At 36.2% G+C, this 18,591-nt stretch overlaps 1 protein-coding gene across 1 annotated transcript in view; it reads right to left on the bottom strand.

The window, feature by feature from the left end:
- The window catches only part of CFAP54 (cilia and flagella associated protein 54), a 112,620-nt gene that overhangs the window by 77,043 nt on the left and 16,986 nt on the right, over positions 1–18,591 (bottom strand). Inside the window, exons 9-21 of the mRNA XM_049792263.1 lie at positions 15,970–16,168; positions 14,809–14,904; positions 13,573–13,685; positions 13,285–13,459; positions 12,586–12,671; positions 10,465–10,599; positions 9,393–9,543; positions 7,518–7,576; positions 6,376–6,504; positions 5,551–5,698; positions 4,658–4,735; positions 4,453–4,574; positions 951–1,124 (exon numbers count right to left, since the gene is read on the bottom strand). Of these exons, the coding sequence (XP_049648220.1) occupies positions 951–1,124; positions 4,453–4,574; positions 4,658–4,735; positions 5,551–5,698; positions 6,376–6,504; positions 7,518–7,576; positions 9,393–9,543; positions 10,465–10,599; positions 12,586–12,671; positions 13,285–13,459; positions 13,573–13,685; positions 14,809–14,904; positions 15,970–16,168 (1,665 nt within the window). The remainder of the gene's footprint in view (positions 1–950; positions 1,125–4,452; positions 4,575–4,657; positions 4,736–5,550; positions 5,699–6,375; positions 6,505–7,517; positions 7,577–9,392; positions 9,544–10,464; positions 10,600–12,585; positions 12,672–13,284; positions 13,460–13,572; positions 13,686–14,808; positions 14,905–15,969; positions 16,169–18,591) is intronic.

Raw genomic sequence — 18,591 nt, 5'->3', positions numbered from 1 at the left:
AGTTTCCCTCCTGCCCCCCATCATGCTAACAAGAAATGCTGAACAACTAGAGTGATTACAGCAGAGGACCACCAAGGTGGTCAGGAGCTGCAGCACTAGCCCTGCAAGAAGAGGCTGAGAGAGCTGGGCTTATTCTTCCTGGAGAAGAGGTAGCTCCAGGGGACCTACCAGGAGCCCTTGAGTGCTTGCAAGCAAGTGATGAAGACGACGTAACCAGGCTTTTCACAGTAGTGCATGGTAGGAGGATGAAAAACAACAGACCTAAACTGAAGCAAGAGAGATTCCAACTGTACGTAAGGAAAAAAGTGTTCTCCATGAACAAGTTGCTCTGTTGGAACAGGTTGCCCAGAGAAGCTGTTCAGTCTCCATCCTTGGAGGTTTTCAGAACTGACTGGACAAAGCCCTGAGCAACCTTGTCTCTAAGCTCACAGCCAACCCTGCTTTGAACAGAAGGTTGGACTAGAGACCTCTCCTAAAATCTCTTATGATCCGAGTAGTTCTGTGATTCTACGTGTTCAATAGAAGGTCGATTTTTCCACGTGAACTATGGCACTTCAGCACTTCATTAACAGACACTTGTGTGTGATACTTTCTTGCATCACATGATGCAACAGCCTTGCATCTTTTCAGGGGGTAACGAGGAGTATGTCAGCCCCTAAGCAAGAGAATGAGCTTTTCACAAGAAGAATAAATAAGTGTTATACAACAGAAGCACCAAGGAACATGATGCATGAAATGAAGAAAGTTTCATGTAAAAGTGAAGATCAAAACAGTGAGTCACAATTGACTTGCATAGGAAAAAAAAAAAGCATACTTAATTAGGTCAGAATAACATAATATTCCCAAGAACAACAGAGAAAACTGTGATGGTATAAGCACTGTTGAAACAACTTTTGCTCTCTTGTGTATAGTTTAGTTATTTCTTACACAGTCATCATGAAAAACATTACCTGAATATCTGAAGAGAATGGGGCTGGTTTAAATGTCATGGAGCAATGTGATCTAGAAAGTAATAGAGGAGGAGGAGGAGTCCTGCTTTTTTTCTTGCTGCTCAAAGCTGCTTTGATACTGTGATACAATGCACTTTGTTCAGCTTCAACTTGCTCAATTAAAGTTAGTGCTTCCTATGAATTAAATTAAAACAAAAGGGAAAAACTATTAAGATATAACAATCGGACAGATTTAACACTTATAAATGGTTTTCAAAATGATCTTACAAAAATTCACTGCTGTGTAGAAAATTTTTATCGATTTTAATATCATCTTACATCCTAAATGAGGATGAATGGTACTTTGTGTACGCCTTACATACGCAGATTAATTTCATAATATACAATAAACAGAATGCAGAGCTGCATATGAAAGAGGCAGGGCTGAGGCGTATCCAATTTTGGAAGGACCTATAGGAAAAGAGAGTGATCACAAATAACATTGATCAGCAATTAGTGTCAACCAGTGATTAGCTCCAACAAGAAACAAAAAAGATAAACTCTTATTTAGGAGAGAGCTGGACACCTAACCTGTGGAATTTCTGAAGGAGCTGTGGAAGTGGTTAGACCAATTTTCTGTACACCAGAAACAGAGGAAAGAAATAAAGTCCAGAAATAAAGAAAAGGGAGGAGAACGCAGGTCCAGAAAAAGTAGGGCTAAGCCACTTCCCTTGGTTAGCTGGAGAGAGCCAAGAGCTGACTGACAGTCCATTAGTGTCTTCCAAAAACGTGGGGGCCTCCTCCACATAGTGATTATGTGGCCATTTGGTTGGAGATCAGGGTACATTTTTTCTTACTGGACTGAATGGCAAATGGGTAGGTTTCTTCACTTTGTTTGTGTTGTCAGGGTAAGAGAAACTTAACCTGGAAATTTAACATTAAGAACTTAGTACTTTTGTATCTTTACTTGTGGCAGCTGTCCAGTGCAAAACAAAGCCAAAAAGGCCAGCTCCCAGAGATGAAGAGATTGAGGACGCCTTGGACAAATTACATGCTTCTGGGAGAAGAGAGATGACATATTCCTACAACTAGGGTTTTTATTTGAAGTCTTTTAGTACAGTGGACCAAGGATTTAGGCCAAACTGAGTCTGACAGATAAACTGGAAAGAAAATGCCAAGTTAGTGGTTATTCAGTGACAGTCCTATAATCTTGCACCTTAAGAGTTCCTTGGTTTTGTCCTTATACGTTTATAAGGCTGTAAGAACAACCATACTGGGTCAGATCACAGATTAAATAAGCCTTGTATCTCACATTCAAAAATGACCAAAAACTAGCCATAGATTTGCAGTGAGATGGGGAGCTGAGATTTAATAGAGCTTTAATCACATCACATAGCGAATCATCTGCACAGCCCCTCACTTTACCCCACTCCCTCCCCCTTTAGATTAGGGTTGCATCCACCCTAGTGAGAAATGTTTAAGGAAGGATATAAGATAAATAGATATGGAATGACTCTTTCCCTCACACAACCATTCAACTTTTGCAATCAGTAATTAGAAACTTCATTGCTTCCTTAAAAATTGTACTTCTTTATGGTAAGCTGTACTATGATACAATTCTTAATTAAAAGAATTACGGACTCCTTCTCTGAGGACATATTTCTTATTAGTGCAAGGATGGAACCCAGTTTGGATAAAGGTAGTGTTGTGACTGAGAGTGGTACTGCATGACCTGTACTTCATTAATTGCAGAACTTGGGAGATTATATATGTGGCAGTGTTGCAAGAGAAGAATCATCTTATGGCTGAGGAAGCCAAACGTCACTATAAAAACCCCACATTTTATCCCTGCCTCTGCCACAGACTTGCCCAGTGGAATTAGCTTAATCACATTAATTCAATTTTACAGCTGGCCAACAAGGACTACCAGTGTACCCAATTCTGTAAAGACCTGGATGTCCAACTAGACATATAGGACAGGAAGGAAGAATGAAACTGTGAGAGAAATAAAAATAAATAAATAAAGGGGACAAAGTAGCTCAAGTAGTTAAGTAGTGTGATATAAATGAGTATACACATATGACTCAGAAGCTTCCATACCTGCCTGGTGGTTTACTGCATGAGAAAAGGTTATTTTTATGTTTCCTAAAAAAAACCCCAAACCCCCTATTTCCTATTTTGTGGCATAATAAGAACAGACTTATATCATATTGTGCTGAGTACAATGGAAAAGACCAGAAGATACAAGTAATTCTGTATAGACTTCTTGGATGTTCTACAATAAAAAAGGCAAAATCCCCTATACAGAAGCATGAAAACAAAGGTATGGATTCCCTGTTCATGAAGTGAGCACCATCCACCTCAAGGATGAAAATTAATTGAGCATGTAATTAAATATTTCATCATAGTACAAATATCAAAGATCATGCTAAGTTTGTCCAGGCAAAGTTCGTTCTGACATTTTCTGGCAACTGGCTGCAAATATATTACGTTATTTTACCTACATCTTTCTCTGTGAAAAGTGCACAGAATTAAAATATAATGAAGGTCAGTATAAGGCCTCTGCAAATGTTTGTTTGGGATAACCACACATTTCTTGGGAATTGCTTGTAAGTCTTCACTCCAGTTCCAACTTTCATACCATATCACTACATCTTATATTCATAAATACCACATATTTTACAAATATATGAGATTTTTAGTGGTTTACAAATATGTGAGATTTTTAGTATGTCTTTTCTGACCCAGTTTTTGCATTCTTCTGACATAAAAGATACATGTGTTAATTATCATGCTTCCAAATTTGTAGCACTTAAAAACAATGTCTAGTAACTTCTTGTTTAAAATACTTTTTCATATATTACATAGTGACAATTGCAGATTCTGTTATCTGTTGTACAGACCATAAAGAAATTTTATGCCCCGCTGATAAGAAGGCAATTCGCATGGAAGATGCTGGTACAAAGCTCAATGGAAAGACTCCCATTGATTTCAAAAGACTTCAAAATGAGCCTGTGAAGAATTTACTTTTAGCCTCAATAAATTCCAAAATCTCCAACTTCTAAACTGTTTATCTAGTAAGAATAAAATGAAGCCCATGTCATCATCACCAGCCAAAGTAATCTAAGACTCTTACAGGTCTCAGAAAACAAAGGATGTTGAAGGTTGAAATGGAGAGAAGGAAATCTGCATTACATTTTGGCAAGGCATAGGTTCATAACTGCAAATTCTAGCTAATTAAGCATAAAAAGAAAGATCATATCTACTTTCAGGTTTCCTACAATCTGCATGTATACACAAAATTTGGGGCTATACTCTTTCCTTGTTTTAAGTTACTTCAGTCTTTCTTCATAATGAAAATTCTCAGGGAAAATTTGACAACAGAAGTTACAAACACCCAATGTCCCTCAAGTTCCTTCCATTTTTACTTCTTTTTATAAGGAGTAATCCAAGTTTTAATTCTACAGAATATGTAAAACTATGATAATAAGAAAGAATTTCTACCATAAGTTTTTTTTATTACCTCCAGTAGCTGCCTTTGGGAAGAAGTGGTTAACTCGTCAGGGAACTTCTGTGCAGCCTTTTGCATCAAAAAGATTGCTCTGGATAGCTTATTCTTTTTTATTTTTCTCATTATAAGTGCCTCTGTAAAATAGATATTTTAAGACATTTATAAAACAGCAGCAACAATTTATTATACTTCTAAAATCTTAATTAATAAGCCTTACCTGTTAAATAATGGAAATTTTTACTATTCTTCACATGAGACTTGCCAGACTTAAGATTTCCGTCATCCTTTTGAGCACCTATGCGTGAAGGAAATCCTGAGTTATTCATTCTGATAGTGCTATTGAGAAAATTTCAGTGAGAGGAGTTAACATGTAGTTTTGTAGTAAAGCTCTGCTCCATCCCATGTTCTTTGCTTTGGTTTAAGGAGAAACTCTTGGACTGATCATGCCACTAAAAATATTCCACCTTCATGCTCCAACATCTTTAGCAGTTACACTAACATCACAGGAAAAGAGGGATCTTGTTTGATCATAGGGAGCAGCGCACAGGGGAGCTCCACAGTGTCAAACTAATACTAGCTTTTAATTTGAAAAAACCTAAACACTAGGAATGGGAGACCAACTAGAGTTTCTTCAGAAGGCGTTTGGCAAGAGTAGAATATCTGCAGACTGGGAAGAGCTAAGGACAACTTCACAGGAGTAGAAATTCAGATTACGAAGAGCATTGAATAAATTATTCAAGTCATTCTCCAGAGAGAAAACCAGAATTACAGAAAAAAAAATTTGCAGAGCATCCCCCAATTCTCCCTCACTGGCACTGTAACAGTTAATATTATAACTGAAATACCACAACAAACTGTCTAAGAATCAAATTCAATAGTTGTTAGCAAAGCTTAACTCTCATTAGTTGAGAGAGGTTAGTACCATGTGGTAAATCTAAATTCTGCAAATTCAGTACATTATTTTTGTCTGTACGTGACATAGAAACTGCTCAACATCAGCTCCTCCTCAGAAAGTAGATACTCTTTTTTTTTTTTTCTTAGCATTACAAAATATATTAACAGAAGACTCTAATCAGGCTATGAAGACCATTTAGTTTTACCGAAACCTACCTTGCATCATTTTAAGAAGTTTCACAGCTACTCGATGTTGGGCCTGAATGAGCTCCAAGTGTAAATCCATTAAAAAACCATTACCTGTTCCTGTCTCATCATTAGCACAACCCAAAACAGAATTCAAATTCTGATCATTTGAGTCCACCTAATAAATAGGAAGTGGCAATTAAGCAAACACAAACTTTTATTACTTAGCTTACTGCATTTGTCTGGACACTGATATTATTATTTCAGTAAATTAAACACTGACATTTGTCATATCTGTAATATGCAGTCATTCAAAAAAGCATGGAAGGAAGGAGAATGACTAGACAGAGAAAGCATGGATAATGGACAAAGAAAACTAGACAAAACCTGAGAATCAATAGGAAAATGGATTAATAATAAATATAAAACTGCAGAAAAATCTTTTATTATGTTACCAGTCCACAAAACAAAGATCATATTGGTGTAGAATGATAATATTTAGAAATTCTGAACTCCCCTCAACAACAAATTAATTTTAATAATAAACAGTTGCAAGCAATAAATATGAAAAGGACTTCTGCTTTTATTTTGTTGGAGAAAGATACAAATTATAATTCTTTCCAAAAGGAAATGGCAAAGAAAACCTAAAGGAGTTCATAGTTTAACACTGAAAGAGAAAAATGCTATTTCTGCTACACAGATTTTTTTTCTATTCTCTTCTTTCATGGGGCAGGAAGATGAGGTACATTTGATAATGCTAAGATTTCTAAGTATGAAGAAAATATGAGTCGTATCATCAAAATCCAATATATTATTTATCGATTTTGTTGCAGCCTAGCCTTTTGTAGACCTTACCTTTGTACAGCAGTTGTCAAATATTGACTTTCCATCTGGTAGAAGGGTCATTGAGCGAGATGTGTTCATTCCATTAATTGCATTTTCAAGACTTTCATAAGCAACTTGTAATTGTTCTGTAGGACTTTTCTGACATGAAAATACACAGAAACATGTTTTATTAGATAACAGCATTAAAAGCTATAATACGGACTAAAAAAAATAAAGTGCTATTATTTTTAACTGTTGCAGTTTAAACACTGTCAAATAATCTTTACACAGGCACTGTTCCCTGTGCTTTCATGTACTAATATCACTGTTTTAAATTTCAAGTTGTTTTTTATTAATTTAGGACCGATTTTCCTTCAGCTCTCAAAAAACAATTTACTAACTCAAAGAGTTAGCTTACAGCAGAATGAAACTGAACTTAGAGAATTAAGTTGACAAACACAGTATTTTTCACAAGCAGTTTTTCAGTGTTCCATTAGATGCTGTTAAGAAAACATTGATTTTTCAGAAAACACCACCTTTAAGTAGACTGTCACTGAATTAAAGCTCCTCCATGTGTGCAAGCATTAAGACATATATCATTGACAAAATTCCTGACTCCTCAGGCTAATGTATGTCTTTTCTTCTTAATGTGTTTTAGTAAGTAATTTTGAACTATTTGATTGGACTTTTCTGAAAAGTCAGTGAACACACTGAACAAAGCAAGGACACTCAGGATGTTCCATCTATTCCACATCACCCTTGCAAAACCAAAAAAACAAAAGCACAAGCCAAAATATTTTCCTAAATGAAGAAGGGACTAAAGTTTGTACAATCTTTAAAAAAATGTGCTATTAAACCATGTAAAGCTGGTACTACACACTGGCATAAAAACGAGTGTACAGTGGAAATCAGTATGACTGCACCATAAAAAATGTTTCGAATAAAACTTCTTTTTTTAGTAGTCTGTGATATGGAAGACTACAGGAAAATTCTCAGACTTTATTTCATTTGAAAAAATATCTTTGTTTTTTTCCTCTGCACTAGCATGATTGTGTGAAACATTTCAGCTTTATAAAGCTAAATGCAAAATTGTATGAAAAGCTTCAGGCAGAAATAAATGTTCTTATGCTATTCAAAAACCACTGTATTAATGAAAACAAATTACACATTACCATCAGTATTTCAGGCACATCACAGGTTTCATCTTGCAAGACTAAGGCACTTCTTTTTCCTTTTTTATAGGAAGAAAATCAGAAAGTGAAAATGAAATGTACTCACAAAATTTTGTACTGTTTGATTAGCTCTACTACTAACTTAAGAGTCTGGCAATAATTCAGTTCTGCAGTACTTGACTATGAGAAGTAATGATATTGTTCCTTGCAAAGCTTTTCAGGGTTTAAACACAATAGCTACATATGTACAATTATACTAATTCAGTATATAGTTATCCAATAACATAATATTTTTAAATGTACCCTATATTTCACAGCAATATTATATCCAAGCCAATGAAACTTGGTCTCATTTTGTAGTTCCTCACATTGTTGTAGCATTCATATCAGTTTTCCATTTTTAAATCAATTCAAATCTACTGTTGTCTAATTCGCAGTGGGTTTAATGCTAATTTAACTTACAGAAGAATTTTTAAATATGTGAGGTTATATTTTTGTGATATATACTTTCTCAATTTAATACTCCTTGAAGGGGTATTCTCACCCTTTTAACATTCGTTTGGATTGTTTAAATTATTTTCATTTACAAAAAATGCATCCAGAACCATCCTTCCTTTCCAAAACAAGAGGAAGCAGTTTCTTTGTTCTTTGTTACAGCACTCTAGCCCATCAACATTTTATTTTTTCACCAAAATAAATTCATTTTTTGCCCTTTGAGAGGGACATCCTTCTAGTCACTCCTGTACTCCTTGTACCACTTTTGTCTGTTTATTTCTGCTTGTTCACTGTCTCTTTCTCATAAATAAGAAAATGTGTACAGTATTCATTCAGTAAGCAGACTCTTCTCAGCATAAACATGTGCTTGACTGGCTCTTTATCAGCCTGTTTTGACCAATGGCTCCTACCTATTCAGCTTTTTTCCTCCAAGACGACATATTTAAAATGAATGAAAAAGAATAGCAGTGATGTTACGAGGTTTCATCCAATCTCCGTCAGAACAATATGATTTTCATAACATCACAGAAAACAATACCTGCTCTACCTTTATAATGAACAGCAGCATTCCAAGATTTTCTTACTTTCAAAAGAGCAAAAGGTATTGTCATTTTCTTCTGTTCCTAGATATGCTCTAAAAAGGTCCTTAAAATCTACTCTCTGGTTACTGTAAAACATTTATGAGAACTATGATTCATATTTCAAGATGCTACATCCACAACAACAGAGAACTTTTAAAAGTATGTCTAAATATTAATATTTTACAGCATTAGACAGGTTTTGGAAGGAAATTTGTTTAATATGATTGTAATTGCATTATATCTCAAGAATGTCAGCCAACTTAAGTTCAAATACAAAGACAATTGAATTCTTATACAAAAATCAAAACTTGTGTAGACAAGACATCCAAAGTAATAACCCAATAAAAGCAAAAGCTTCAGTATGACCTCACTATTTCCCTCTTCTGTTTGGCCTGCCACTAGTCAACCACCACTTGAATGCTCTAAATGAGCTGCAGCTCATACTGCCCTCTGCCTAGCCAATATTCAGAGAATACACGAGTGATCTGAAGCTAGTCTGAAGGGGCTAAAAGACATGTAGAAGACCTCTGAGGAGGGAGAGTCATAAAAGATGCGATTCAAAATAGGGTTAATTCAGTAGAACTGGAAACATACGGAAATAAGGCATAAATCCTTTGAAAACCAGGTTTCATTAGCTCTGATTGTGGATGAAATTGTGTGCGCAAAAGAAATCCATTTTACTTTCAATCTCTTTACAATAATTTTTGAATATGTTTATCGGTCAAAGTTTTCAACTTGGAAAAGTTCTAATCTTGAAAGTCATTCTTGAAAGAAAACTAAATTTTGTTGAAAGGTTTACCTGCTTTTTTCTGAGATTTACTTGTAGAATCAGCTATGTTTTCCAATATTGCAGCTAGATGTAAGGTTATCTCTGCCAGCATTACAACATTAGTGTCTGCTATACTGCTCTTCTGAATTACTTCATTTATTATCCAGAGTACATGAATCCACTAAAAATGGGGGGAGGGGAAAGAAAGAATCAAGACAAATTTTTGGAAGATATTTATGTATTACAGAGGTAGATAGGGTTTTGCACTCAAAATTGTTTAAAAAGATTGGTAAACATGGACGCAAACCCTTTCTTGGATTTGCCTTCTTTTTCTGAGTGCCACCAGACTAAGATGCAGAGTGACACTTGTCATAGTGTGGTAAGCCTTCCAGCAGATTTGATCATTTGCCTCTCATTTATTCCCATATCTTCCCACTTAAACACTATAAAAAAAGAATGCTCCTGTGCCACACACAGAGGAAAGTAACCATACACTATGTTCTGGGGAATCTCTGAACAATTTTACTATTGGGATCAGGGCCACAAAATTAACTCCTCCAGCAACTGTTTGGTTAGCATCAAGTGGCAGCCCAGAGAAACTAGTGTAAATTATCCTTCAGAAGACTGCATTGCACCAAGAGCCTCTACAGTCTCAGAAAAAGCTCAAGGTAAGGCTGGGGCTCTATCCAGTGGGCCAAATACCATTGACCCCCAGCCCCCTTCTCTTAAGCTGTGAGATTTTTGCCACTTCCTTCAACTGACCTAGGAAACTTTCTTGAAATATATTAATATTTTCCACCACAACACACCAAATGCTTCTTCTTAGTTCATGCCTGAATGCTTTCACTATTTTAGCTTCTTTCCACCATGGCCCAGTGGAAGAGAACAGATTACTTTACTGGGAAAAGGCTCAGAGATATTTTGATACTGGCATATGGGAGCACAGTGTGTTCAAAGTGTATATACAATTCTCATTTTCAGTGAAGATTTATCTGCATTTTACCATAAGAAAATGTACTTAGACTGGATACCAATATTTTATCTTGGCTTTACTAGAACAGACTGCATTCATATTGAGAGATACATTAAAATAAAGGAGTACTTGGTAAGCTTTGTATTTGTGGATGTATTTTAAGTAGTCACTTCCACTCATTTGGATTCGCTTAAGTCCTGTTTTACACCTCTGCCACAAAAACATTAGTACATCAACAAGTATTTCTTTGTCAGGTTGGATATTCTGGAAAGAAAAAAACAATGTATTTGTAGAAACAGGTATGTATATAAACACTCCATATATAAACAGTCTCAAAATTTTCCGAAGTAAATAAACCCTTTTCATGTTTAACTTCCTTATGAGGGATGACAATATTTTGAAAGCTTAAGAAATTTTTTTTTTTTTTTTTTTAAGTAATTTCTGGCAGATCACCTAAGCTTTTCTTCTCCCAACAATACAAGTGGGTTTAGTGGTGGATTGGTTTTTTTCTTTTTTTTTTTTATTGTCAAGCTCTTTAAAGTAACACATACAAGGAGAGCAGTGAGATGAAAATTACATGGGAGAGACAAGCAAATTAACTAGCTTTGAAATGCTAGAATAATCTATACATCCTGGGGAGACTAAGTAATGCAATTTAACAGATTGGGGGTTTTTTATTAATTTTTTTTTATTGCAGTATTTAAATATTTGCAGAAGATGATCTAAATTACTAGGTTTCATTTTGCATTGACAGAGTACTTCCATGGGTTGTTGGTGCATCTCAGGTGAGGGAACAGTGAACAGCTTTAACAAGTGGAAAAAAGGTTGGAGTGGAGTATCTAACAACTGAAAGAAAACTTAAAACATATCTGCATCTTGTGAAAAGAATAATTATCAAATTCAAAACTCTGTTCAGTTAACCTCCTAATTAATACATTTTAAAAGGCAATAGAGTCTGTCTACACTGTGTTAAACACATTCTGAAGAGTGATTAAGGATCAGTACACATCTTTATCCCCATTTATACCAGAGTTGGACCAGTATCTCAGGTGCAATGAAACTCAAGCCTGCTATATCCACACTATCTGTATACTCGTATGCATATAAGATTTCAGAGATATTGAGAAGTGGGGGGAGAAAGACAGAAAAAAGAAGTAAATCAAGATGACTTCTGCCACTTATTTTGTGGCAGCAAGCTGTTAGATTGGCTCAGCTATATCATGTAACTTCACCATCAGTGAATTCTCTGTTAATCAGGGGAGAATTCATCCTTCTTCCCGGGACAGATTAGGTACCGAGGAGATTTGTGGGAAAGCATAGAAGAACCAGAAGAGTTTAAATCCAAGTAACCTGTCTCCATGATACAGCGGTCACGTCAAAAAGCTGACAAATCATGCTATCTAAAGGTATAACTCCTCACAGGCAAGATATTTTGACTGAAAATATTACACTAAAGCTAAAAATGTGTGTGCCCCAGCTACACAAACTGGGGCAATATTCAAGTTATATCTAAAATAAATTTTGCAGTTAAAATGTATGCCATGTTAGGAGAACAGGGGTTTTTTTTACTAAGGAAAATTTTTCATTAGCCTTTTGGATCACAAACTATTTTAACGTAAATGCTAGTGGAGACATTGCACTGTAATTTTTTTCCCCTCACAGTAGCACATTAAGAGAAATCTCAGTTTGAGCAAGTAAGCTAAAAGTGGTTACTCTGGGAATAAGCCATCAGATATATAATGGGATTATTCTGTATTAGAGACTTCAGCACCAAAAGTCCCACTCTCTATGGTTTTGTTGTTGCTGCTGCTTGTTTGCAGTGAGAATTTACCTTAAATTGCAGGCATACTGCTGCTATTATCATTCCTTAGGGTAACTGCTCCCATTTCTACAAATATTGCAAAAGTGTTTTCCAAAGCTGAGTGTATTTGCCCACCTAAAAGTAATATACTTAAAGAAATTCAATCTCTGCTTGATTAACTGAAATGTGCAATTAGCCCTATGGTCTTCCAAATAGATTTAGTATCAATTAAACATTTTTAAAGTAGCCTGATTACATAGCACCAACAAAAAAAAAAAGAAACAAATATTTTAAAAAACCAACAGAAATTGATCACATTTCATAAGTACATTTTTTTATATTCTTGAAGTTTATTAATCATGCAACTGATTCCTTTGGTCTTCACTTATATGCATTCATTACAGATTAAGCAAGTCATTGAGAAGAAATGTCTCTAATTCTGGTATTACCTGCTTAGATGTGGAGACATAGGAAAACACTGTTGCTGCCAAAGTAATAAGATCATGAGAAGGTTCTCCATGCTTTAGGGAATTGTCTGCATTCATTGTTTATAGAAAAGAAAGAAAAGGCAAGGCAAGACATTATTTCTAGTTACAAACCTATGTTTGATAACATCTGAGTGAACTGACTTACCAATTTATGCCAACAGATAATATGGTCTAATAAACAGTAAATACAAAGGGGACAGATATTCCCAAATTTATTCACTTCTGTGAAAAGTGAGCATTTCTATTTTTGGAAACAAAGTTTTCAAGATATTTGCAGTTTTTTGGAATGTCATAGAATTAAATTACAGTTGCTTTAACAAGTTTTTTTTGCTTCGCTATCAAGAAATTTTACATAAGTCAAACATGTCTGTTTCACTTGTTTCCTGAAAACCTGTCTGAAAACATCCGTTCATTTTACTTCTGTGCATATAACTTGATGTATGTTTAACATACATCAGGCATTTTCATACTTGAGGGAAATGGTATGAAGTTATGTTTTAGCAAATGAAAACTGGACAAAATTCAATAGGTGTCAGTTTCTCAGTTGCTAGTTTTTGTCATAGAATACTGCATGCACCATATTACATAGTTTTTAAATAATAAACAAAATTTCTTGCTGAAAAAATATTTGAAATGCAAACAAAGCTATAACTGAACAACACCCACTTCTAAATGTTTGCTTCTTTTCAGAATCATGAGGCATCCTAGCTTCTTTGGTATTATTTTCACTAGTAGAAAAACCACGTTTAAATTTCCTTGGAAATAGTAAAGGTTGCATCAGTGTAAGAAGTTTGACTTCCATTTCAGCTTTCTTCCATGTTGGGTCATCTTGAGCCTAATTGAGAGAAAAAAACAACAGAAATTTGTCTTAAAAATATGTACTTTGACTCTTCCTTACGCTCATAGGAAAAGACTACACAAAGAATGTCTAAATAGCATCCGGATTACCTGAAGAAAATTAACAACAAATTCAACAGCAGAATCAAACACGTCCCACTCTTCATAGCTGAAAGCCAATTTTATGAATTTCACAGCAGCATCTCCAGACACCCTCTTTTCTCCTGCAGTGATGACAAAAATATTTTATCTGTTTTTATATATATATATATATGTATATTCAGAATTTTAATTTAAGTTTAATTTAATTTAATAATTTGGGTACTGATAAATACAAAGATAAAACTCCACACGTTTTTGAACAGTAAGCATAATCTTGAAGGATGTTTTAATAGTTCTACATGACACAATAGCTTTATTATTTTGCTGTAATGTTTATGCTTACATACTACTTTAATGATGCATCGGTAATGTCCTGTTACATTCCAAAGAGGCTGTACTATTATTGATATTAATGTAGCTGTGTAAAGGATATCCAGGATCTAGTCCTTCCTGTTGCAGAAAGATCTTAAATCTGGATATCACCCCATAATGCCCTTCTTACCAGAAATTGGGATTTTAAAAAAGCATAAAAACATGAACTTTTTTTGCAAGTTACATGAGCATTTCTCATTACTTTATCAGAAAATGTGCATGTACATATAGGGAGTCTATTTTCTCACTCTTCAAGTTTATCCAAACCACAGTAAGACAGAAAAGGGATTTCCTGGTCCTTGGAACTTTAAGCAAGTGACTTCGCTAATATAGTCAGCAGTGTTCTGCAGTCCTAAGAATATGCCATAATCATTGCCATATCACTTGGCCACATGGTCACTCAATTAGCAATATTAACTTAGTAATAGACAGCTGTTATTTTCCAAAGCAGCACAATGATTGGTCCGAGGATCTCAACAAGCGTATGATAGTCCTTCTGTTACTGCATCCCACTTCTCCTCCATAAGAATGTACCAGGACATTATTGCAGAATTTGGCCTTTAAATGATTGTTTAGGTGCATTAACACATCTAGATGAACTGCTATGCTGAACATTATGTGATTACAATATCCATATATTACTATATGCTATTTAAATAATACTTGTGTTAAGAAAATCGTAACGATATCTGTACATAGCCCCTTTTGAATGCCTTAATATTATATGTATAAACAAGCATTTCTCACGCAGTCAGGACAGCATTTTATAGTCCCTTTATACACAGAACTGCTACTAACGTGAAAATGAATTCTCCTCACCAAGCATTTGCACCACCAGGCACAGAATCCTTTGAAAATTCAAAGCTAGTTTACCTGTTAGTATCAACTGCAGAAGGGTTGATGATGCATTAATTATACCAAAATTATCAGTGCAATCACTTCCTTGAATACCAGTACTGCTTACTCCACCTTCAATAAAGACAATTCGTTAAATCAGTTTATATTGTATTTGACTTGTCACATTCCAATTAGCCAGTAATCATATCAAGGAAATATGATTCTTAAGTGTATTTAGTCTCTATGTATTCTTTTATTAACAAAATATCTGTATACCTATAGCTATATTCAGTCCAGAGCCCAGCAAAAAAGGTTTGGAAGGAACCAAGTCCAATGTTTTTCTCAAGTTTTGAAATCTAACTTTGAGTGATTTTTTTGAAAAAATACATGAAACACCATGGTATGTTGACCTTGCCCAGCTTCCAGACCCGCACCCAGCTACTCTCTCACTCCCCCTCCTCAACAGGGCAGAGGGAGAAAATAAGGTAGAAAAGCTCTTAGGTTGCAATAAAGGCAGTTTAACAAAAAAAAGCAAAAGCTGTGTGTGCAAGCAAAGCAAAAAAGGAATTAATTCACTGTTTCCCATAGGCAGGCAGATATCCTGCCACTTCCTGAAAAGCAGGGCCTTGGAACATGCAGCGGTTGCTTGGGAAGACAAATGCCATAACCAGTAAAGTCCCCCATCCTCTCCCTTAGCCCCAGGTTTTATTGCTGAGCACGACATCATATGGCACGGAAGAGCCGTTCGATGAGTTCGGGTCAGCTGTCCCAGCTATGTCCTCTCCCAACCTCCTACTGGCCTTGGCAGGGAGGAGGGTTGGAGAGACAGCCTTGATGCTCTGCAAGCACTGCTCAGCAATAGCCAGAACACTGGTATTTATCAACACTGTTTTAGCCACAAATCCAACGCACAGCACCCTATGGGCTGCTATGAAGGAATTGAACTCCACCGTATTCAGAAAAGACATGTGTAAGTTACTGTAGATTTTTTCTGATATAATAGACCACAGAGATCAACCCAGATTTTTATCTTAAATTTTATGAAGATAAGAAAGATTGCCTGCTTTTACAGGTGCTATTGTTAGAAATGAAACATATGCCTTTAGGCAAGTTCTCTCTTCTATAGCAAAGAAAAAAATAATAAAATGGAGGTCTGGTCTCCTCACCAACACTCTTTTTGCTTCTTTATGCTGTTACCTGAGAGGATTTCCAGGCCTGCAAAAAAAAGCTCCGAAATGACGTCACGAATTTCAATTTCATCAGGAACAGGTGGAGCAGGGTGCAACACACGCCTGCTACTATCAGACAAAGCTTCCAAGATGGCAAGGAACTGAGCTGCAACACCATCAAACATGTCTGTCAGCAGCTGTTCAGTAGCAGTGCGAGGCCATGGCAACTGAGTAAGAAAAAGTAATGTAAGCCTTGTAATATCTAAACCGAGTCAGAGTAAAGCAAGATGTCTTTCAAAACAGTTGTCCATTAGAAAGTAAGTACCCATTTAAAACAGAAAATAATATACTGTAAAATATATTGTTGTTATAAATTTCATGCTTCAAAGGCATAGCAAGGCCTCATGCTAAGTGAGCACGGTACTTAAGAAGTGCCATAATTTCATAGCAACCAGATGCACTGCTGCATGGTATTTCACTTAGAAAACAATACAATAGAAATTATGACTGAGTACTAAGCCATTTAGTTTAAAGCCACCCAGATTTCTCCTTATAATGATACAGACTTGACCATAAGGAGCCAAGTTCTACACGCTTTGCAGAAAATCAGAAAAAGATCAGGATGCTCAGCACTACAGTGAAAGTAGAACAGTTATATTCCCCCACTTGCACATTTCAAACAGCATAACATAAAAGTACAAGACAGAACACACAAAAATATATTTGCACTATTGACAGCTAAGAAATCAGAAATCTATATAAGAAAATATTTTAAAATTTTATTTCAATGTTCTGTTTACGTGGTTACCAAACCACTACCAAAGTAAATCAGAGATACAGTACTTTAAAGCGTTGCTCATAATCCATCAACATTTCAGTTCTATTTATTCAGCACTTTCCCAAATAAAACCCCTTTAGACAGGTTTCTAGGCACATTTAACTAGGCAAAAATTTGGGAATTTCCTTCTTGCTTTGCTGGATCCTCATCCTTTATTTTAGCTTCCAAAGTAATACTTACAGACAAGCTCAGATATGTACCTGATGAAAAAAAAAGACTGATCTGTACAATATCTGACAGCATTTAGAGTAATAAAGCTAAAGGGTTATTTTTGTTTTCAAAAAACTTACATAATGAGTGAGCCTCATCAATACGATAGCTATCTGTCTTTTCCAAAGAAAGAGGAACTGTTTCTGCTGGGACTATAGTAAAAGTAAACACAAAATATATTTCATTTTGGATCCTGACGGAGCAGCTAATCCTGGAAACCATTTTGAGGCACACGAAGGAAAACAAAACCATCAGAAGTAGTCAGCATGGATTCACAAAGGGAAATCATGCTTCACCAACTTCATATGCTTCTATGTCAAAATCACTTGCATGGTCGATTAGGGGAGAACAGTGGATGTTGTCTACCTATACTTCAGTAAGGCCTTTGGCACTGCCTCCCATAGCCCCCAGCAAGTTTGCAGATGACACAAAACTGGGAGGAGCAGCTGATACACCAGAGGGTCACGCTGCCATCCAGAGGGACCTCGACAGGTTGATAGGAACCTCATGACATTCAACAAGGAGAAGTGCAAAGACCTGCACTTGGGAAGAAACAAACCTATACACCAGCACATGCTGGGGGGCCACCCAGCTGGAAAGCAGCTTGGCAGAAAAGGACTCGGGGGTCCTGGTGGACAGCAAGTTGAACATGAGCCAGCAGCGTGTCCTTGCAGCAAAAAAGGCTCACAGTACCCTGGACTGCATTAGACAAAGTACAGCCAGCAGGTCAAGGGAGGGGATCCTTCCCCTCTACCAGTGAGGCCACACCTGGCATACTGGGTCCGGTTCTGGGCTCCCCAGTGAGAGACACAGTTATACTGGAGAGAGTCCAACAAAGGGCCTCCAAGATGTTTAAGGAACTGGAGCATCTCTCCTATGAGGAGAGGCTGAGAGAGATGGGACTATTCAGCCTGGAGAAGAGAAAGCTCAGGTGGATCCATCAACGTATGTAAATACCCGGAAGGAGGGTACACAGAGGTCAGATCCAGGCTCTTCTCAGTGGTGCCCAGTGACAGGACCAGAGGCAAGGGGCACAAACTGTAACATTTGAGGTTCCCTCTAAATATCAGAAAACACTTTTTCACTGGGAAGGTGACCAAGCACTGGCAGAGTGCAGTCCTGCACCTAGGAAAGGTGTTGAATTCAAAAGACCTACTGACCTATGACCAAAAATGGATGATACAATCCAAGTAAGATGCATAACCGTTACAAACCCACAGAGTAGCATAATGGCATAAAGATAAACTTAACTACTGAAGTTTGAAATATTAAAGTCTCCATGCTGACCAAAAAAGGGACAATGCACTCACACAAAAGAAGCATTTTCTTTGATTATTTATAATAAAATGGATCGCTCCTTTTTGATACTGGCTGTAAAGAACACAGGGAAACAGAAATTTTAAGGAAGTAAGGAATTTCCTCAAAGTCTACTATGTATCCTGGATGCCTTTCTCTAATTCACAGTACCTTGCAGAAAAAGTAAGTGGCCTTCAAAAACAGTCTCTCAAGACCTAAGAGAGTTCTCCAATTCAAGTACAAAAACATTTAAAAACACAGTAACTTTTTTCCACAGTACGCCTTTATCTTCACAGTAACTTAACA

The sequence above is a fragment of the Accipiter gentilis genome, chromosome 34 (genome assembly GCF_929443795.1).
Source record: "Accipiter gentilis chromosome 34, bAccGen1.1, whole genome shotgun sequence".
Taxonomy (NCBI): Eukaryota; Metazoa; Chordata; class Aves; order Accipitriformes; family Accipitridae; genus Astur; species Astur gentilis.
The sequence above is the reverse complement of the archived record's forward strand: the minus strand, read 5'-3'. Positions and strand labels throughout refer to the sequence as shown.